Consider the following 23,478-nt stretch of genomic DNA (forward strand, 5'->3'; position numbering starts at 1 on the left):
TCCATAGGATTTCCAGGATAAGAGGGATTTATACTAAATCTTGAATTAGTTGTGTGATGTAAATTCAGACTTGTAGCTTCCATTATACTTTTCTTCCTCTGCTCCATACTAAGTTTTGAGAACAACAATTTTATTGCAATTCCTGATAATAGTTCTATTGTTATTTTTATGCATATTCTGAGTTTATGTGGCTCTTTGGGATCTCAGGTTTATTTTCTTTGATTTTTTATTTTTATTTTTATTTTTTTTGGTGGTGGTGGGGATTGAACCCAGAAGCATCCAACCTCCAAGCTACACTTCAATCCTGATTTTTTTAATTCTTTATTTTGAAACAGGGTCTCACTAAGTTGCAGAGGGCCTCACTAAGTACCTGAGGCTGGGCATGAACCTGCGATCCTCCTGTCTCAGCCTCCCAAGTACTGGGATTACAAGCGTGCGCCACCACGCCTGGCTGGGTCTCAGCTTTAAGTGATGGATTTAATTGGTCCATCATGTTGGCTTCCTTTATTTTTTTTATTTTTAATTTTTGGTGGCACTTGGGTTTCTGGAAACCCTTCTACCTCTGGGCTATACTCCCAGACCTACTTTATATTTTTATTTGGAAACAGGGTCTTTCTTTTTTTAACCATCACTATAATTTTTATTTTATGATAGAATTTATATAATGAATTTGATGGATAGTAATGGAAGCACTCCTTTTTTAAATAAAATAAGTTTTTTCATATTTTATTTTATTTATAAGTGGAACATATTGAAAATGGTGTACATTTAGATTGTGCTTTGTTCCCTCTCCCCTCCCATTTCCCTTCCCCCCTCCCAATAAAGAGTGTCCAGTTTAACCATGTTATATTTATACTATTACACATATTAGGATGTAGCTCCTCCATTGAACAACCTCAGCTTTCTTCCTCTTCTATCCTTCTATTCTAGCTTTGCTGAGATTTCCACTCCATCATCCATCTGGAGTCCCTCTGGTATTACCACTACTCCCTAGCTTGGGCATATTAGAGAAAACATATGCCCCTTCTCTTTCTGTGCTTGACTAATCTCACTTAACATAATGTTGTCCAGTTCCTTCCATCTTCTTGAAAATGCTATTATTTTATTCTTCTTTATAGCTGAATAGAATTCCATTGTGTGTATTTCCCATAATTTTGCAACCCGTTCATCTGTTGATGGAGATCTAGGTTGGTTCCATATTTTGGCTATTACAAACTGTGCTGCTATGAACATGGGCATACATATGTTAATGTATTTCTCTGACTTCAAGCCCTTTGGAAAGATACCCAGGGGTGGTATAGCCAAGAAATTCAAAGGATTATCAGAAACTATTTTGAGAATTTATACTCCAACAGACTGGAAAACATGGAAGAAATCGATAGATTTCTAAGCACATATAACCTACCTAAACTGAACCAAGAGGACACAGCAAACCTAAACCAACCAATAGCAAACAAAGAAATAGAAACCGCAATCAAAATTCTTCCATCAAAGAAAAGCCCAGGCCCTGATGGGTTTCCAGCTGAATTCTACAAAACTTTCAGTGAAGAACTAATACTAATACTTCAAACTTGTTCCAGGAAATTGAAAGAGACGGAATTCTCCCTAATTCCTTCTATGACGCCAGTATCACATTAATCCCCAAACCAAATAAAGATACTTCAAGAAAGGAAAATTACAACCAATATCCTTAATGAACATAGACACAAAAATTCTAAACAAAATACTAGCTATACATAGCATTCAAAACCATAACAAGAGAATTGTACACCATGACCAAGTTGGTTTCATCCCAGAAAAGCAAGGCTGGTTCAACATATGCAAAGCAATACATGTTATTCACCACATAAATAGAACTAAAAACAAAAACCATATGATCATATCAATAGATGCTAAAAAAGCATTTGACAAAATCCAATACCCATTTATGTTAAAAACACTGCAGAAAAATTGGAATAGAGGGAACATATTTCAACATCATTAAGGCTATATACAATAAATTCAAAGCTCACATTGTATTGAATGGAGAAAAACTGCAAGAATTCCCTTTAAAATCAGGCTCAAGACAAGGATGCCCATTATCACCTCTCCTTTTCAATATAGTCCTTGAGACTCTTGCCACAGCAATAAGACAAGAAAAGAAAATCAAAGGAATTCAGATAGGAAGAGAGGAATTAAAACTATCCTTATTTGCAGATGATATGATTCTTTATCTAGAAGATCCAATGAACTCAACCAAAAAACTTCTGGAGCTGATTAACCAATTCAGCAAAGTTGCAGGATACAAAATCAACCTAAAGAAACCAGTGGCTTTTCTTTATGCCAACAATGAATCCACAATGAAAGAAATAAAGAAAACTATTCCATTTACTATAACCTCTAAACCAATAAAAAAAATACCTAGGAATAAACCTAATCAAAGATATAAAAGACCTCTACAGAGAAAACAGGGTCTCTAAAATCTGCATGCTCCTCCTGTCTCCACCTCTCAAGCGCGTGGGGATTACAAGCGTGCACCACCATGCCCGGCTTGGCTTCTTTTCTTGTTCTCCCATTATCCACACATCCTAAGAGGAGTGAGGGAGCGTTTCTGCTCTGCCAACCTCTCTGGTGCCTGCTTCGCCTGGACTGTGTCCTTTGAGGGATCCTTACTTCTTTCTCTCTCTTGGTGCCTTTAAACACATTTTTAAGAACATTATATTAATTGCTATTAGTGGGTCGCAAACAATAAGAAATTCGATGCTCTCCCTAATATGGCAAATTGAGGGAGAAAATGGGTCATAGGAGGAACTCTAGATGAAGAAGGAGATACTGTAGATGAGCAAATAAGGCGACCTAACTGAGGGCATGGGAGGGGGGAAGAAGGAAATTTTCTAATGTTCATGATGCAAATTAACAACATATCAAAGTCAATCACTAAGCCAAAGATGAGAAGGAGGGAGGGGGAGGGAATGGGGTGGGAATTGGGTAAGGGCTAATTGGAAGATGTATGACTATAATGCACCAGTAAAAAAATTTAAAAAATAAAAAAAGAGGCGTGCAAAGTTTTTCTTGGAAACTCAGGTCTCTCCTATCTTGCTTTCTTGATAATTTCAAATTGTGCATCATATCAGCAGCAGATGTGGGATTTCTATATAGCAGAGGGAAAGAGGTGATTTCAGACTCGCTGTAATTCTACTAACACCCAATCAGGTTGGAAGAGCTCATTAGCAGGAGTGGGATGGTATCAAGAAAACACAGTGGCTCCTTTTAGCCTGAACTGAACTTTTTCAAAAGCTAGAAAGAGGGCACTTGAATAGAATGGATCCAGATGAACACTTGGAGAAAAGCTTTAAAAAACCTTCCCCCTTAAAGCTAACTTTTGCCAGTAATTAAGTCTCTTACATTAGGTAAGAATTAAGTAAGAATTAGTCACCCAGATAATACATAAATACATAATTTTGGGAAACACTAAACGTTAATAGCTGGAAAGCACCCTTTGACCAATTCTCCGCTCCGCAGACATTCACCCAGGTTAATCATGGCTTAATGGTGGTGCAAAAAGTGCAGAACCTCTTTATATTAATCATATTCATATCTGTACACATGCTCATACACAGAAGTTTTGAGTTTGGGGAAAATATAGAAATTTTGCATATATAAGCATGATTTTGTACTATTTAATTGTAAAGCTATAGAATTCCCCATAAATCATTTTATAGTTTAGAAGGTTTTTTTTTTTTTTTTTAATGGTACTGAATGGAACCCAAGGGCCTTCTACATCTGGACTCCCAAATCTATTTTATATTTTATTTAGAAACAGGATCTTACTAAGTTTCTGAGAGTCTCACTAAGTAGCTGGGGCTGGCTGTGAGATCCTCCCATCTCAGCCTCCCAAGCACTGGGATTACAAGCATGTGCCACCATGTCCAGCTAGTTTTGAAGGTTTTGCTTAATTCATCTCTGTGCTAGATTTTCTACAGAGAAGCCTGACCCCATTCTACCTTTCAATTTGTGCCTTATAGCTTTCTTTCTGGAAATGTTTAGAAATTTTTCTTTTTTTTTGATATTTTAATATTTTCCATGTTGGGACCTTTGTATAGGATTTCTTTTCCCCTGTTACTGACCACTCAGCTTGTCTCTGGAGTCTGGTAATTATTTTTCTGTTGTTATGAAAGTATTTCTTATCCCATTTTGTTGATTTCTTTTACTTCCCTTGGTTATTTTTGGGGCACCCCTCTCATTTGGGGCTGTTTGGTTAGTGCACTAGTTGTACACCTCATTTTTTCTGCAAAATCAACAATCTATCATTAATTTTCTTTCTATCTTCTAATTATTTATAGATCTCCTATCTATGGTTACCTCATCTACTGAACTCATCGGCTATTTTTTCCTTCACTATCCTATGAGAATCTCAAATATCACTTCTAAAAATCTGACCCACAGAAATATATAAGATGTCTTAAGCATATCTATCTAGAGGTTTATATGTGTTCTTTCAGTTATATTATACTATATCATACACAATGCTTTTGGTTATATTATACTATATCATACACAATTTTATGAATATAGAGGTATAGATTGATAGGCAGATATTGTTGCTGTAGGGGAAAACTGTTGACATTCAAAATTTAAATTGTTAAGTGAATTCTTTTTCATTATGTAAGTTTTCAGTTGTTTTTATAATCTGAAGATAATTTTTAATAGTCAAATATTTCTTGATCTTATTTTTATTTTTTTATTTTCAACAGCTGGAAGAAGAAAGGGATTTTTGACAGTGAGGTTAAGAAATCAAAGCCAGGAGGCTGGAGAGGAGACTTCCGCCCTGGCTGCACCATCACCCGTGAGTGGACCACCTTGCCAATGTAGATGTCAGCCCAACTTATGTCAAACTCTTGCATCTCATTATCTATTTAATTTTCTAAAATTCTCTAGCTGCCAATAGTTAGCAATAGTTCTCTGCTCCCACCATTATTTATAAACGTAGCTTTCCCGTAGCTAATGAGTGCATTTTCATTGAATGATATCAATATTGTGGAGTGGCACTACAGTCTGAACAGGACATGTTGCTAGAAGTCCAGTGAAAAAATTCTCTATGAAGGAAGGAAGGCTGAATAAATCTATTGAAATGACACGCCGGGACACTGGAGACCATTTAAAAATAAGGCCACAAAGTTGCACGATCAATTTTTCAATTAATATGCTTCCCTCCCCCTTTCACTGTGTATAAATTCATAGCAGCTGGATGGAGGATGAATAAAAGAAAACACACAGGGAAAAGGAGACTGGAACAAACAGTGTGATAGAGCAAAAATGGCCCATTGGTCAGACCTCTGCACACTGGGAACGGAAGCACGTGACTGGACATCAAAGGCATCGCACTTCCTGCATTGTGGGCAGCCAGTGTGAAGTAGCTGGGTAGAAAGGCCTAGTGAGGTGTCTTCCTGCTGCTGCCATGGTACTGGATAAACAAACTTAAGAGATAAGTACTGCACGTGGTACAAAATTCAAAGACAGCAAGTACATTGAAGGTACCCATCCTCCCTCCCTGGTCTTCTACTATAACATGCTTTTATCATAAGTTTCCAAGTAACAACATGAACTTCCTCAGTGGTTTGAATTAAAGCAATGCGACAAGCTGCCTTGTCACCTGCCTTGCACACGTGCACGCACACACACACACACACACACCCCACACACTCAGTGAGCTCTCTTATTCATGGGCTCCACATCCGTGTATTCAACCAATCATGGATAGAAAATACATGGAGAATGCTGAGCGTGGTGGTGCACGCTTGTAATCCCCGCGCTTGGGAGGCGGAGACAGGAGGATCGCGCAGGTTCCACGCCAGCCGTGCTGGCTTAAGAGACCCTGTTTCCAAATAAAAATATAAAAAATAGGCCTGGGAGTGTAACCCGGAGGTAGAAGGGCTTCCACGAACCCCAGTACCACACACAAAAAAGAAAATACATGGAGAAAAATTGCTTCCATATTAAATATGTACAGATGCTGGTTTTCGTATCATTTTTCCCTAAACAAAACAATATAACTAATATCTATATATCATTCATATTGTATTAGGTATTATAATCAATCTGGAGCTGTATGTATGTATGTATGTATGTATGTACGTATGTATTTCAGTACTGGAGATTGAATCTAGGGTATTGTACATGCTAAGGAAGTACTTTATCATTGAACCATATCCCCAATACTTTTTAGGAGGAGCTGGGGATGTAGCTCTCTGGTAGAAGGTATGCATACCATGACAAGGCCCTGGGTTCAATCCCCAGCAACACACACACACACACACACACACACACACACACAGTATTAAGGAAGATATGCATAGATTTTTTGCCAATACTAAGCCATTTTCTATTTGGACTTGAGCATTCCCAGATTTTGGTATGGACTGATGGATGGATACTATAAAATCAACTGCCCTCCAGGTACAGGAAAAGACTTATTTTCTATTACTGTCTCATGAGTAAATGAGTACTCCAATTCCAAGATCGGAAGTCAAAGTGTTGAAACAGTAGTCAAAATGCAGCATCTAGATTTTTTCTGACTCAATTCACTTTAGTCTATAGAGAAAATGTCCCAAAAGGTGAGACACCTGGACAGCAGAGAGCTAAGTGCAGCCTGGCTGATGGACACCATACATCTTGGGCTTCAGTAAAATCTCACACAATAGCTTTTGTCCTGTTTTAGTTTTGCCAGGAAGACTTAAATACAACCGAGTGACTACAGAAATGTAAATGATCACGGTCAAGTGCTGACCAACGCATCAGATAATAAATTTAGGTGCACACTTTAAAAGAAATGAAAAAAAAAATCTAAAACTGCTGGCTGAGACCCAGTTCTAGCAAGCATAGCAGGGCAAAGGAAGAAGCCGTAGATCACAATGAAAGCTCTTCTAACAGGGACCCGTACAGTCATTTGCCTAGTAATGCCCCTGCAGGAAAAATCTACTGGAATATCACTAGAAAAGTGGCCAGAAGTCAGCCTAAGTTGCCTATTAGAAACATGTATGAAGTGCTTAACATATATGTCACTCCCTAATGCTTTCTCTCTGCCTCCTTTATTATGGGCGTGTTTTTGTGTATGTGGTGAAATATTTTATTTTAGAGCTGATCATATTATGATTTTCTGAGCTTTTACGTAGGAAACGGACATTAAAACAGCAACAAGAACAACAAATTTCTCGACAGGGGGACACAGCTCAGTGGTGGAAGCTAGCTCACAAGAGGCCCAGGGTTTGATTCTCAGTACCACACTACAAAACCAAACAAATATCTGACTGTAACTCAGCAGAATGGAGACTTTAAGGAACGAACACAACGGCAAACAGTGCTTCTCCTAAAACATGCAAGTTTAACGGAGGTGTTCAAAAATCTCTACAAAGCTTCCTCTGAGCGTGCGAGCGTGCCTTTGTCCCCATGGGGCCACTGTGCATGAACCTGTTTGTTATTCACCTCATTAGAAACATCTCTGTGTCGCAGCAGGTGTTGGGTCGGGAGAGGACACGGTGTCCAGGAAACCTGAAATTAGGTTAGAAAACTCCCAGGCGACCAATTCCCTTTCAATTGACTCGAGTAGCTGGCACTGCCTACCACAGCCCCTGAGCTGCCTGCCTGGGAAATGGCTGTAATTTAAGTCACAGCAGAAATTTTTCCAAACTGCTTTCCCTGAAGGCTTGGGAGCCACACTTCCATGGACACCAAGAGAGGCAGCCCCCGCCTTTTCTAACTATTAAAGGAAATGGACAATTTCCTTAGAGGTGCTTCAAAATTCCACCTTCCCCCTCCATTAAATCTGTTTTAAAGTTTCTTGCAGAAATCAGTCTCTTTGAGTTAAGTGGAGTCTTTCAAAATCTTCCACATAGGGTCATTTAATGTATTATGGAGCTCAGCATCTCTGCAGAGACAAGAGGGCAGCAGGCTTGAGGTACAAAGCTCTCCTCTGTATCCTTGCAGGGCGTTGTTTAGATTTCCCACTGACTAATGGCTGCTGGCCACTGCAGGGTGATGGGTGCTCAGGTAGAATCTGGAAGAGCCCACTTGCTAACACTATTCCAGGCCAGGGCTGAGGACAACTAGAGAGAGCCCCTTTGTCTTGGCGTCAGCCTTCTACCAGCCCCTCAGCACGACCCTTCCCCATCACAGGGCCATGCAGGAACCTTCCTGCCTTCCTAAGACACATGGGCTGGGAGGAGTCGCTAGCCCTGTCCAGACTCTTCTAGATTTGGGCTTGGAAAAATGTCAGAGAATTACATCTGGATGCTCACCTACTGCTTTATTCTTCCCTTTCTTCTAACATTTCCATGGTTGATAACTTCTATGACTTATGTTTGATCACTAGAAATATGAAGGAAAACTCTAGCCCCTCAAGGCTGGCCTCTGTACTACAAGAAACTAAAGGAATTTGGAGAAACTGCTTCCTCTCTTGCAGTCTCTGTTTTTCATGATTTTAGCCAGGCTGTTCTTGAGGCCTGTGGTCACATCAAGCCTTCTGGCCTGTTGACCATGATATAAACTGTGGAAGTATTATCGTTAATGTACCAAATAGCAGGAGAAAATCAGCTAACACTTTCTCTTTACTGTTCTTGATAATGCGTGCCTCACACTCATTAAGATATTTTTTCCTTTATTGAATATTCACTCAGCAGAGGGGAAAAACAACCCTGCCAATAAGTAAAATAAGAAAAAAATGTCTTTTCTTTCTTCTTCTTCCTTGGCTATCATTTTATTTAAAACCTCATCATAAACTAGATTGAGTTATTAAGGAGAAGTGACCACTAATTTCTCCTCAATAGGATTTTCTGTTATTCCCTGTATTTTCTACTTTATTCTTCTAGGATCCTGTTTCCCTTCAAGTCTGAGCTTTCAGAAGCATGTCATACAAGCTGTCTCTCATTCCACCTTCTGTCTATTCACCCTTATCTGACTCTCGCCCTGCCTTTCCATTCATCCCTCCCGGATACTGAGTAAGTGCTCTCCTGAGCTCCTGGTGACTCACTCCAAAGGATACTGTTCGGTACAACCCAGCTGTGGTTTGAATGAGGCCATCACATTTCATTTCATGTGTTGGAAACTTGGTCCTCAATACAGCGGTGTTAAGAGGCGGTGGGACATTGGGAGGTGACTGGGCCATTAGACCTCCGTTGTCATGAGTGGACTGATCCACTAGTAGACAAATAGAGATTAGTGTATTATCACAAAAGTGGCTTTGATATGAGAGGAAACTCTCTCTGGAAGGCTCGCTCTGCCATGTGGTGCCCCTGCCATGTTCTGATGCAGCAAAAGGCCCTCACCGGGAGCCAAGGAGATGCTAGTGCCATGTTCTTGCACTTCCCAGCCTTAAGAATTGTGAGCTACATAAACCTCCATCCTTTATCAATTAGTCAGTCTCTGGCATTTGGTTATAGCAACAGAAAATATAACTAAGAGAATGGCTTCAGACATTATTAATCCCTCCCTTCATATGGACACATTGTTTTTATCCTTGGTTCACCTGATGCTCTTGCTTTTCCTCCTACTTCTTACCTTGCTCCCTTTCCGCTCCACTGGACATTTAAAAGTTGAGAGTTATCCAGAATTATGTCCTGGAATTCCTTCTCTTTTCTCAAAATGTGGCAAAAATTTATCCATTCCTACTCTAAAATTCTATCTAGATTCTTTTTTCTCAAGTTTTGCACATAGAAGTTTCACCTGGAGAAAAGAAAAATCGCTAAATCATTTAACCTTTTCTGCTTGAATTCTTTCTTCTATAATCACCCTCTTAACAGCCTCATAAAATGGGATGATGATAGAAGAAATCATAAGAAATAGGCCTATAGTCAGAAAACACATGCACTATGGTGTAAATCTGAAGAGAAGGACCAGGGCAGGCAATTGCTTGCTGTCATTTATTCTATGCATGACCTTGAACGTGTCACTGAGACTTCCTGGGCCTCAGATTTTAGAATCCACAAGTGTGACTTAGTTGTAAATTTAGGGAAAGGCTGAATGTAAATTCCGCCCAATGGCATTTCAATTTGAAAGTCTGAGCACTCCTTCCTTGTTTGCAGATGGTTTAAAAGGGCCATGCTGGAGAGCTATGCTCCCTGCAAAAAATAAAATGTAATTCCTAAATGGTTATTTATCCCAGTATCCATACTACTGCTCCTTAGAACTTTTAGAGGGGAAGAAGTCCCCGTGTAAAATACATCAGGCAAGTGTTGCGTAGCATCTGCTGGGAGGACTGTTATGTTGCAGCGGAGGCAATTTTCAGGTGGAGGATATTGCTAAATGGGTTAGGAAATGCTGTCAATGCTAGGTTTGTGTTGGTGGGGATTCTTGGTTTCCTCCAAATATTTTACACTGGGGATCTGAGAGTTCATAAGTCAACAATACAGTACAAACTGTCTCTGGTGTAAGAAACAGAAAAAAAAGGGGTAGTATAAGAAGGTAGTATATTTCAGCTGAAAGTTTTGTTTTTAAAGATGGGTGCTACAGTTTGAGTATGGTTTGTCTCCTCTGAAACTCATGGTGAGATTTAATCTCCATTATGAGATATTAAGAAGTAGGACAGGGTAGGATATTTAAGAGGTGATTAGGGCCCCAGTGCATGAATCAATCTATTCATGCAGTTAACTGGCTAATGAGTCGTTTGGAGCATGGGCTTGCTGGTCTGGGGTGGTGGCATATCCTGTAATCCAAGCTACTCACAAGGCTGAAGCAAGAGCATCACAGACTCGAGGCCGGCTCAGGCAATTTAGAAAGGTTCCTATGGTTTGAATGTGAAATGCCCCTGTAACAGCTCATGGATGGTCAATGCAAAAATGTCCCGAGGTTAAATAATCGGATCAGGGCCCTGATCTCATCAGTGAATACTGGTAAGACTAATAATTTGAATGGACTCGCTGGGTGGTAAAGTAGGTAGGTAGGCTGTGGCTTGTGAAGGAGTCACTGGAGTTTTGGCCTTGAGGACTCTATTTGACCCTGGTGTCTGTTTGTCTGTCTGTCTTTCCTTCCTTGCTGCCCAGAGCTCAGCCTTCCTCGGCCACTTCTCAGTAGCTGGGATTACAGGTATGTGCCATTGTGCCTGATGTGGGAAGCTATTAGAGGGTCAGAAAATGATGACTTTTGATTATTTGTTATCTTTGCTTTTAATATAATTTATTTATGAGTAAGTTTATAGAATTTAATTTTTAATAATGCTGTGTTTAACAACTGACTCACCAAATCCCTAAAAAATTTAAAATTGGGCTCTTGTGGGCTAATGTCACCAACTCCAGCTCAACACTGGTTTTTGTCCACAAAGTATAAAAGAACATTACTATTTACGTAAGTAATACTTAGTGACATTTGAGGTCTGTGAGGTGGACTTTTGGGGCTGGGTGTTTTTTATACTTGTTAATATTCTAGAATTCTGTTATTAATATGTGAATCAAAGGCACTGGTTAGAATCCTCCAAATGCTAAATAAATAGATGGCAGTTTTCTGTATCATTTGTGAGAGCTGTGTCAAAATATATATATATAAATTATGAATACATAATTTCCTTTTTCTAAGAAACCAACCCAGAGGAGAGGTATTTGCTCCCTGAGTGATGTGTGTCCTGGACTGAATTCAGTCCCCTTTCAACTCACATGTTGAAGTCCTAACTATCAAGGTTGCTATTTGGAGATGAAGACCAAGAGTTCTCTCTTTATCTTTCTGGATGTACACAGAAGAAAGATCAGGTGAGACCGGCATGGTGGCACACACTTGTAATTCCAGCATTTGGAAGGCTGAGACAGGAGAATTGCGGTTCGAGCACAGCCTCAGCTACTACTTAGTGAAGCCCTTTGCAACTCACTGAGACCCTGTTTCAAGATAAAGAATAAAAAACAGGGCTGGGGATATAGCTCAGAGGTAGAATGCTTCTGTGTTCCATCCCTAGTACTGCAAAAATAAATAAATACATAAATAAATAAATAAATAAAAATAAGGTAAGGACAAAGCTAAAAAATTCTGTTTGAAGGCAGGCGTGGTGGCACAGCTGTGTAATTCCAGCATTTGGGAGACTGAGGCAGGAGAATTGCGGTTCGAGCACAGCCTCAGCTACTACTTAGTGAAGCCCTTTGCAACTCACTGAGACCCTGTTTCAAGATAAAGAATAAAAAACAGGGCTGGGGATATAGCTCAGAGGTAGAATGCTTCTGTGTTCCATCCCTAGTACTGCAAAAATAAATAAATAAATAAATAAATAAATAAATAAATAAATAAATAAAAATAAGGTAAGGACAAAGCTAAAAGATTCTGTTTGAAGGCAGGCGTGGTGGCACAGCTGTGTAATTCCAGCATTTGGGAGGCTGAGGCAGGAGGATCGTACAGTTTCGAAGGCAGCCTCAATTATTTGGTGAGACTTTCAGCAACTTAGTGAGACCCTGTTTCCAAATCAAATATAGAACAGGTGCTGGGAATGGAGCGCAAGGCATTCTACCTGTGGACTACACTTCCAGACCTATTTTCTTTCTGTCTATAGCAAGCAATTGCCTGCCCTGGTCTGGTCCTTCTCTTCAAATTTATACCATAGTACATGTGTTTTCTGACTATCGGCCTATTATTTTATGATTTCTTCTATCATCATCCCATTTTAAGAGGCTGTTGAGAAGATGATTATAAAAGAAAGAATTCAAGCAGAAAAGGTTAAATGATTTAGAGGTTTTTCTTTTCTCCAAGTGAAACTTCTGTGTGTGAAACTTGAGAAAAAAGAATCGAGATTGAATTTTAGCACAGGATCGGATGAAATTCTTGCCACACTTTGAGAAAAGAGAAGGAATTCCAGGACATAATTCTGGATAACTCTCAACTTTTAAGTGTCCAGTGGAGCGGAAAGGGAGCAAGCTAAGAAACAGGAGGAAAAGCAAGAGCGACAGGGGAACCAAGGATAAAAACAATGTGTCCATATGAAAGGAAGGGTTAATAATGTCTGAAGCCATTGTCTTAGTTATATTTTCTGTTGCTATAACCAAATGCCAGAGACTGACTAATTGATAAAGGATGGAGGTTTATGTAGCTCACAATTCTTAAGGCTGGGAAGTGCAAGAACATGGCACTGGCATCTCCTCGGCTCCCGGTGAGGGCCTTTTGCTGCATCAGAACATGGCAGGGGCACCACATGGCAGAGCGAGCCTTCCAGAGAGAACTCCCTTTTATATCGAAGCCACTTCTATGATAATGCGTTAATCTATTTCTCTACTTATGGGTGAGTCCACTCATGAGACCAGAAGTCTAACGGCCCAGCCACCTCTCAAATGTCCCACCATTCTTCTATAAAGGAGAAAAGGCTGCCACATTCCTGGGCAAAGAGAGGAAGGCTTCCCAGAGGTGGCAGCCCTTGAGCTGAGACCCACAGCACTGAGGGCAAGTTTGCAGAAGGGTAGACAGGAAGGAAGTCTGAGATGGCGGTTCCTGTCAACTGTGGGGAAGCATGCAATTCCTGTGTTTCTGTCGGATTCACTGGCACAGGCTTCTATAACCATGTGTCACACAGATTGGGTGGCTTCGACAACAGAAACCCACTCTCTTGCAAATCCAATATCAAGGTTGCTGAAAGGTTAGTTTTTGGCGAGGTCTTTCTTCTGGGTTGCAAACAGAACCTTTTCCCCCCTCCTCCCTTTGCCCAAGTATAGGGCAGCCTTTTCTCCCCTGTGAACAGCTTTCCTAATAATTATTATCAGCGTGTTTTGTTCTAATGTAACTCCTTTATGGAAGAGTGGTTTACATGTCAGAAATTAAGCATGTGGATGTTTGCACTCAAATTTCAGTAAGATTAAAATCAAATTAAAAATGAAATTATTTGGCTGCGTTAGCCACATACCTTTTTTTGTGCTTTCATTGGTGCATTATAGTCTCACATCATAAGGTAAATTGTGTTGACAGCACATAGTACTTGGGCCTCCCCCTTCCTATCCTCCCTTTCCCACACAGAATACTGAGACTGACGCTGGTATTTTCACATATGCACACATAGCCAACGGTAGTAATTCCTTCAATAAACCTCACTCTTCCCCTTCCCTTTCATTTAGACCACCTCCCTGGCTCCACTGAGATTTTCCCTTCATTACCTGGAGTACCTAGGGTATCCCTATCACTCCTTTGCTTCCATATATTAGAGAAAACATATAACCCTTCCATTCCTGTGACTTGCATTAGGCACATTTCAAATGGTTAATAACCACCTGTGGCTCACATCTGTAATCCCAGATCCCTGGGAGGATGAGGCATGAGGACGGCAAGTTCAAGGTCAGCCTGGGCAACCTGTTGAGATCCTCTCTCAAAATAAAAAAAAAGTGGCTGGGCGTGGTGGCGCACGCTTATAATCCCCTCACTTGGGAGGTGGAGACAGGAGGATCGCGCAGGTTTGTAGCCAGCCTTGCTGGCTTAGGAGACCCTGTTTCCAAATAAAAATATATATTTAAAAAGTAGGTCTGGGAGTGTAGCCCGTAGGTAGAAGGATTTCTGGGAACCCCACTACCACCAAAAGATAAAAAAAAATTTTTTAAGTGAAAATGGTCAAGAGTATAGCTCAATAGTAAAGTGGCTCTAAGTTCAGTTCCAAGTATTGCAAAATAAGTAGATAAACAAAAAAAAAAATAAAAATATAAAACCACTTGTGGCTAGCGGCTACTGCATTGAAGACTCAGCCATGAAAAATATCCATCATTATATAGAAGGAGGTAGTAATCCACTTGAAGTGAGGTGCATCTTTTTATTTTATACCTAGCTTGATGCTTACTACAGAATTCATTAACTGTAGGTTGAATTGACAAAGGAAAATAATGATTATTCACCCAATTGTTGCGACACAGGTATTCATGCGTCTCAGAGACCACAGCTATAAGCACATATATGTGAATTTATTTTTATTATTAATGGGTAAGAAACTAAAAATAAGCCCTTTTCATTTTCTCCAGGATGAGAACACCACCCTGCATCATTAAGATATAATTATAGAATTCATCTCTCCAGTGTTAATATAGCAATCTATAGTTGTTAATTCAGAAGCACAATATCGATTCTAATTTATTTTTTCTAGGCCATCTCTGCTCCATTGTTCTATAAGTGACCCCATGGACTCATTAAATATTTCAGCATGATATTTATGCAACTCTATTTAATGAGTCCTCCAACACCTTGAATTCTCTGGATCTCATATCTATTATTTTAGTGGCGAACTTCTGACTTTAATTAATCAGCTCCTTCTCAGACTCAAAGGAGATCCTAAAAAGGTCACCCAGTACACAACCCTCTGCTAGTAGACAGCCTCTTTGTCTCCACCTTTAAATATCTTCAAAGAGAAAATAACTCCTGGGAATCTGTTTACCTATTTAGATCTTCTTACTCTCAGAAAACTTTAGTTCTTGCTAAAATATTTCAAAATGTAGCCTGAAGCAGTTCACCTTCCTCTTAACTCCAGAGAAAGAGAACAGGGTCTTTTCTCACATGCTTTGAATAAGCCCCTTCCTGCTCAGTGACTGTGACTTAAATGCAATCTGAAAGGAGATACTTCTCTTTCAAGATGTTTCTGTAGATTTACTAGAATCCCCAGGGATAAACACTGGACTTTAGTAAACTGAACTCGAATAAATGACATCCAAATAAAAGGCAATTGCTGAACAAATAAAAATAGGGCAATTGTTAAGACCCACCATATAGCCTAACCCTTTTCTGGTTTGATTCAGAAGTAGGCTTAACCAACAAGGATGCTGGTCCAGGGCTGGGGGAAGAGAGATTTTATTGGGGGATGTAGGGAAGGAAGGGAGGGCAAGAAGATTTCAAGGGAAGCAAAGTCTTTTGTCTCTGACTTGACTTCAGCATCTACACCTGTAAGCTAGATGGCAAGAGTGTAGAGAAGGAGGAATGGAGGGAGAGATGAAGGAACACCAAGGCCGGGCCAGGTACGCTGGGCACCTTTAATCCCAATACTTGGTAGGCTGAGAGAGGAGGATGGTAAGTTCAAACCCAGCCTCATGTGAGACCCTGTTTCAAAATTTAAAGAGCTGGGGGTGTAGTTCAGAAGTAGAATGCCTCTGGGTTCACTCCCTAGTACACACACACACACACACACACACACACACACACACACACCAAGGTTGGAAGTGGGTGGGGCAATGGTCTTGCTGCTTCAGAGAGGAGCTGAGGCTTTTCAGCAGCCGTGCATGGGTGAGGTTGTCACAATCCTCTTCAGAACCAGCCTAGGTGTGCCTCAACAGATGAATGGGTTACCAAGCTGCAGTTCATACACACAGTGGAATTTTACTCAGCCATAAAGAAGAAGAAAATTGTGTCATTTGCAGAAAAATAGATGGAACTAGAGAATAGTGGGCTGATATTAGCAGTCTCAGAAAATGAAGGGTTATATATTTTTTTTTCCTCTCAGATGTGGAAGTTAGAGGGAAATTGGGAAACAAGAGGAATTTCAGATAAATGATGAGAGATACCAGAGTAGTGAAAGGGACTTGGGGATAAAGGTTGGAGAGGATAAGGTGATGGAATAAAGCAAACAGGTAAGTACTTTACTTAGTAAATTAAAAGTTCAAACAGCCCTAAGTGCATATGTGAAGCTGTCATGAATACCCATTTAAATGTAATGTACAGAAATGGGGAGGGAGCGGGGTAGGATCCAAGGGGAAACACATTGGGAGCTATGTGCACGTGTCTCTATCACATTATTCTGCAGTATGGTGTATACTTACAGTGCACCCATAAAAGACTAAAGAATTCTTCCTTCTGGGCATGGTGGTACAAGTTTATAATCCTAGTACTTGGGAGGCTGGGATAAGAAGATCACAGTTTGAGGCTATCCTCAACAACCAAGCAAGACCCCATCTCAAAACAACAACAGTCGGGCTTGGTGGCGCACACTTGTAACCCCAGCATTTGGGAGGCTGAGACAGGAGGATGGGGGTTCGAGGACGGCCTCAGCTACTACTTAGTGAGGCCCTTTGTGACTCATTGAGATCCTGTTTCAAAATAAAGAATAAAAAATAGGCCTGGGGGTATAGCTCAGAGTTAGAATGCCCCTGGGTTCAATCTCTAGGAACACACACACATACACACACACACATCCTCTTAACCCACTGTGCAGGCCAAGGGACCTCTTTTCCCTTCTGCTTGGCTGCTTCCTGCTGAATGTGGTAAACGGAAAATCGCCGCCTGCCTCACAAGGATAAGACCCATGGCCCATGGTGGTTTTCCAGAGGTGAGTCCCATTGGCACTGGGCTAGATATTTTGTGAAATCCAAAACATTAGTTAAAAACAGGTGATTTCCATCTGCGGGAAGATCCTGCTCGTGATTTTAAGGACTTCTGCTGCTGTGATCATTTGGGGGCTAAATCTCTGGCAGGATTTGGCCAGGATCTTATGGAGGCTAGGGTTAATGAACAGCAGTTGCCAGGCTCAACCCCTCCCAGACACTCAGAGAGTTTGCTTCCTTTAGAAGGAACCGGTAGCCTCTCCATCTTACAGATGGGTATACTGAGGTACACATGGTGTACCCTTACTGCCTGCCTATCCATGTCAACACAAGAAAGAGACATCAAACAGGCTGATATGGGGATCATAAAACAAGGCTTCAGAGACTCACTGCAATGCTGAAGAGCATAATGCATGTGGTGTGTGCAAGGTCTGGCACTTTTCGCACTACCTTTAATTTTTTGAACCTTAGTGCTTGCAAAGATACAACACTGAGAAGATCGTACATATCAGGTGCTTTGAAGGTGCTTGATAATGTAGGGAGTGGTCAATAAAAGCTCATCATTATTGTTTTTATAACTTTTTATCAAGAAAAAGCTTGCACGCCCTTCTATAGCCTTAAGCAGACTTTCATGACTTCAAAGCATGTAGGAACTATGTTTTCTGTTATTTCATGCTCTCTTTGAAATTGGTATAATGCAGAATAAAGCAGCACTTAATTGATAACCTGGCATAAATATATAATTTCGCAATGCTATGTCATCAGTATATTTAGAAATTGGTCATTCTATAATTCTTTGTGTAAAGGTTCATATATACACAGAATGGGCAGACGTTATTTTTTGTTTGCTTTAAATTTGCTCTGCAGTGATCTGTAGTGATTAAAAACAGAAATTATAAGTATTAAAATCCGGATTCACCTGGTCAGCTTCACCCCGTGATCTGTAACTAGCAACAAGGAACATAGTTTTTTTTTTTTTTTTTGTCAATAAAGGTTTGTACCCACAATTTTAAAAACGTACCCTAGGGATTAATTTTTATTACAATAAGTTATTTTTTCAGCAAATGCCCACTGTGCAGGCCAAGGGACCTCATTAGTATATAAATATACTATATATTTATACTATATATATTTATATTTATATATATACTATATGTACTATATATACTATATATATTATAATATAAATATAGTATATAAATAGTATATAAAGTGTGATAGCTTTATATACTATTTTAATTCATTCACTTTGTTTTCAGCTGAAGTGTAGAAATGGAAATGCTTAAGAAAAAAAGCAAGCAAGAAAGAAAGGTTTAGGGAAGTATTAAAATTGTTACAAAGTCTATTTTCCATATAGATTGTGTTCTTTTTTTAAATATAAGACAGTATAATTACTTTTTTCTCTTTTAACAACAAGACCTATTTTGTCATGAACAGTGTAAAACCGGTTTATTTTTATGTCACCTTTTATACGTGAGAAGTTAAAAGGACCAGACAAGCTAACAAGGTGATTAAAGATTTTTGGAAGTCCAGGTATTGTGGGAATATCTGCATCTTTTAAAAATAAATGCTTTTGCTGAGCAGGAAGCTTGGTTGACATCCCGAAGGGAATGCACCTTGTCCAGAGGCCATCACAAGACGAAGCAGGGGGACAGAATGTAACAGAGGTGCCCCTAGGCATTTGTTATGTTCCTGAATTCTGCTGTCATTTGCATTCCTAAGAAAGTCTAATATTCTACTTATGGTATGAAATGTTTCGCAGCTGTGCTCGAAACTGCCAGGACAATAGCAATGAAAAAAAGACTCCAAAGATGCTCATAACTGATGACTTGAAAAATAGTCTTAGCATTTATGTCCACACGAAAAAAACATTTCAAGGTCTCCCTGATGGCTTCCCATAGAAGCTGAAAATTGACATTGCGTGGCCCTCCTCTGCACCACCTTCCAACATGGGCTTTGTGACAAGGTCACACGGGAACGAAATTGTCACTGTGCAAACGACATGGACACAATTCATGGCCAGGCTGTGGCTTTGCTCTCAAATGGCATCCTCTCTCTCTCTCTCTCTCTCTCTCTCTCTCTCTCTCTCTCTCTCTCTCTCTCTCTCTCCCCTCTCTCTTCCTCTCTCTCCCATCCTCCCTCCCTCATTATCATAAGGAAATAAAAAATTAAAGGGCTGGGTTTATGACTAGGTAAAACAAATAGAAGTTCAAATAAGGGAAAATACCACGAAGGCAATTTAAAGTTTCTTCCACATGCTCAAGCCAGGAAATATAGGAAGGTACTCGATCGTGGCAGTTGGAAGGTAGCTGGTGGAAATGTGGCAGGACTGGTGTGCCCTAACAGCCAGTGGGCAAGGCAGACTTCCAGCCCCACTCAGGCCTCTTAGATCAGCATCTGCACTCTAACAGGATGCCCAAGAAACTCTCACACTTTTCAAAGTTCAGAAAGCACTAAGCTACAGCAGTCAATGGAACAAAAGCCAAGGAACTTGTGCCCCTTTCTCAGTAAAGAGTTGTTTTCAGTAATTCTTTGCTATGTTTCTGAGCTCTTTTATCTCACAGATCAATAAATGATTGAAGACTAAAATGTTACCAGCTTTATTATCAAACTATTTTCATTACATCAAAATAGAAGCTTATGCTGGGCATGGGGGCGCACGCTTGTAATTCCAGTATTTGGGAGGCTGAGACAGGAGGATTGTGCTTCGAAGAGAGCCTTAGCTACTATTTAGTGAGGCTCTTTGCAACTCAGTGAGACCCTGTTTCAAAATAAAGAATAAAAAATGGGCTGGTGGTATAGTTTGGATGTAGAATTCCCCTGGGCCTCATCCCCAGTACTGCAAAAAAAAAAAAGAAAGAAAGAAAGAAAGAAAGAAAGAAAGAAAGAAAGAAAGAAAGAAAGGAAGGAAGGAAGAAAGAAAGAAAGAAAGAAGAAGCTTATGATTTAAAATTTTTTGTTTTATTTTAAAAAATATTTTCTAACTTAGCCGGGGGTGGTGGTGCACGCTTATAATCCCCACGCTTGGGAGGCTGAAATAGGAGGATCGCGCAGGTTCGAAGCCAGCCTCAGCTACTTAATGAGGCTCTCAGCAACTTGATGAGACCCTGTTTCCAAATAAAATATAAAATAGGTCTGGGAGTGTAGCCCCGAGGTAGAAAGCCTCTGGGTTCCACCCCCAGTACCACCAAAAGAAAAAAAAAAAATATATATATATATATATATTTTCTAACTTTTAACTAATACATAGTAGCTATGCATATTTACTGGGTATAGTGTGCATATATATTTTATATATATGTATAGTTATTTAGTTAGTATATATATAAGATATGTGAGGATCAGATCAGGGTGATTAGCATATCTATTATCACAATCACCTACCATTTACTTGCACTGGGAACTTTCGACATCCTCTCTACTAGGATTTTACACAATTACACGCCATCAACCATAGTTAGCCTACTGTGCAACAGAAGTTTGCTTTTTCATTATTAGCATCACAAGAGTGCCTCTTTTCTCCCCAAAATGTGTATCCTTTAGAAAGGCTGGGACCAGTTTTCTTATTAGTGAAAGGAATACAACTGGTTTCATCATGCAACTGCATGAGCAAGTTAAGATCTTCTCGCTGCAGCTGTTGTCAGCTCCAATCTACAGCTCCTGGCCTGAGCATTTCTACTCATAAAATATTTCCTTAGAGTTCTTGCTTCTAGAGACCCAGGGAACTGTGAGTTGTGCTCTTAACCCAAAATGCCATGTGGGAGTAAAACAGATTTTGTTGGACTTACAAAAGGAGAGGTGGGGCCAGACGAGGGGAGCGGGTTGGGAATACCCCTGGAGCTCATGTGATCCCTTAGGTTTTAAGATGATAGGGCTGTGGGAAAACAGTGCAGTGAGAAAAGGGAATGGGGAAAAAATTCAAAAGAGAAGAAAACGGTCTGAGCACAAGAAAGGAAAACTAAGATGACAAAGAAAACCAGTTTTGCAAATAGAGAAATGAAAAGAGAAAAGAGAAAGAAAGAAAGAAATATGGAAGGATGGAATTCATATCAGGAAGAGAGAGCACAGGGAAGAAGAAATAAGGACCAGAGGCAGGCAGGAAGGGACAGGGAACTGCCAAGGGTGTGGCTGGGAGCTTTAACAAGAGAAATACAGAATAGTAGCAAAGGGGGCAGGAGGGAGTCCCTGGTGCCTGAAACCGGATGGCTGCACACCACCCTTCTCTCGGAAGCGACCCCTCCCCTCCAGTCCTACCTGGCCGGAAGGACCGTGGTCACCACTTGAGAGCTTGAGGGTTGGGGGGAGAAAACTTGGGGGAAACAGAGGGATCCTCATGGCAAGTTTCCGACAAGAATGAGGAGGAACCTTCCCCCTGTGTGGGAAAAAAAGGGAGGCTGTCATTTTATGGCAATGAAATTGCTTTCTAAGTCACCTAGTTTGGGAGGTCTCTTGGTGTCCCCTGAAATAGAGATTATCACCTCTGACTGCCTTTCGCTCTCCTCAGGCCTTCAGGGTGAAATGGTACCCAGCCTACCAGAGATAGGATGGAAGTGACAATCGACTTCTCCTTGGTCCCTCCCCATCCTCTCCAGGGATTTGAGATGAAGTATGATCACAACTCTTACTTTCAAAAAATTCTCCCAGTGCCTCCACCATCAAGAGACCAAAGAGAAGATGATTTTGAATGATTGGCAGCTTTTGTTCAGTGGAACAATGTAGCTGAAATGGCTCTACTTTTCTCCCCCAAAGAGAGAAATATTTTTAATGCAAAGTCAAGGTTATTAGCACTCTCTATAAACCACTCAAAAAAATATTTCTTGGTGCTCATTTCAGTAGCACTTACACTATAATCACAGAGAAGATGAGCATGTCCCCTGAGCAAGTTGATGTGTGAATTCATGAAGCATTCCACATTTAAAAAAACCAAAATAGCTATTGAGCACCAACTATATACCATTCATTGTCCTTGGGAGTCTGGAACGCAGAGCCTTCAGCAAGCACAGAGAAGAAAGCGGCCAAACTCTTTTCCTTGTGAAGCTCATGCCCTGATAGGAAGGACCAACCCTGAATGGCATACTTAGGAAAAAAGTATATAATTTAAGGAGAGAATGACGTGATAGGCGCTAGAAGAAACAGAGCTAGAAGAAACAGAAAGTAGAGTAAAAATAAAAAGGAGAAAGGAGACCAGAAATGGGAGGTAGCCAAGGGGGTTGCAGATTTAAGAGCATTGAAAAGCCTCTTTGAGAAAATAGCTTTGGAAACACTTGCAAGACAGAAGACTGCCCAAGCAGGTACCTGGGAGATAAGGAAACAACTGATACTCCAGGTATAATATATACAGAGGATCCAGGTATAATACATAAAGCGGATCGACTGTCCAAACCAGGGGAATGGAAGGGATAGAGATGGGACCCAGAAACCACTCTGCAGCCAGCAAGGAGCCTACTGTGGCCTGAGCAAAGAGAAAGTCAATGAAGGTCAATGACAAGATACAGGGAGGGTGGTTGGATAACATGGGGTCTTGTAAATGTTTACTCCAAGGGAGCCAAGAGCTGCTGGGTCTTGAATAGGGGAGGGGTCTGCTTCCAAAAATGGTTCTGGCTGTTGTGCTGGGAAGAGATGGTGAGTGGACTCACATGGTAGTGGGAGCACCAGTTAGGAGGCCAGCTGGAAATATCGGTGAGAGATGGTGTTGGCGTTGGCTAAGGCGTTTGTGCTACAATAGATACCTTAGCCATTATAGTATATATACCTCTTAACTGCCTTATGATTTTTTAAAGTTTTAGTGTTTCTTGGTCTTACTTAAAACAAAGGCATAATGATATATTGAAGACTTACAACTGTGTCAGTTGATTTTCATGGAATATGTATATAAAAGACTCAAGTGGTTGATTTGTTACACTAATTTGGCTTTAGTCAGAATACATGGAAAATAAAGATAACTCTTACTCTTAGCATTCTTTTTTTCCTATTTTGAACCTAAATTTTCTGCTTGGGTCCTTCTGCATTTGACCTCTTGTGACAGACTTTACTCTGACCTCTACACTCCACTTCATCGTATTTTTCAAAGCACCTAATGTGTTTTCTCTTTGAATTTTTTTTTGCAAGTATTTATCTTGGTTTAAATTTGGACATCTTTTCCCTTAAAATGTTGACATCTAAACTAAAGTTAGGTAATAGTTTCCAGACATCAACTGAATTTTTATATAATTTGCTTTAAAAATTGTGTGTGTGTGTGTATGTGTGTGTGTGTGTGTGTGTGTGT

The 23,478-nt window shown here is 40.2% G+C and overlaps 1 protein-coding gene across 2 annotated transcripts in view; it reads right to left on the reverse strand.

Moving 5' to 3' along the window:
- PLCB1 (phospholipase C beta 1) overlaps positions 1 to 23,478 on the reverse strand; it is a gene marked incomplete at both ends in the record, with an annotated part of 756,028 nt that overhangs the window by 68,734 nt on the left and 663,816 nt on the right. The window contains one exon of one of the 2 annotated variants that reach the window (XM_080716837.1): positions 21,487 to 21,585. The exons of the other annotated variant lie outside the window; for it this stretch is intronic. Within the exon in view, the coding sequence (XP_080572963.1) occupies positions 21,487 to 21,585 (99 nt within the window). Of the gene's footprint in view, positions 1 to 21,486; positions 21,586 to 23,478 lie in introns of those variants that run through there. 2 annotated transcript variants of the gene reach the window in all.

The sequence above is a fragment of the Muscardinus avellanarius genome (assembly GCF_963383645.1).
Source record: "Muscardinus avellanarius genome assembly, chromosome: 19".
In the NCBI taxonomy this organism is placed as follows: domain Eukaryota; kingdom Metazoa; phylum Chordata; class Mammalia; order Rodentia; family Gliridae; genus Muscardinus; species Muscardinus avellanarius.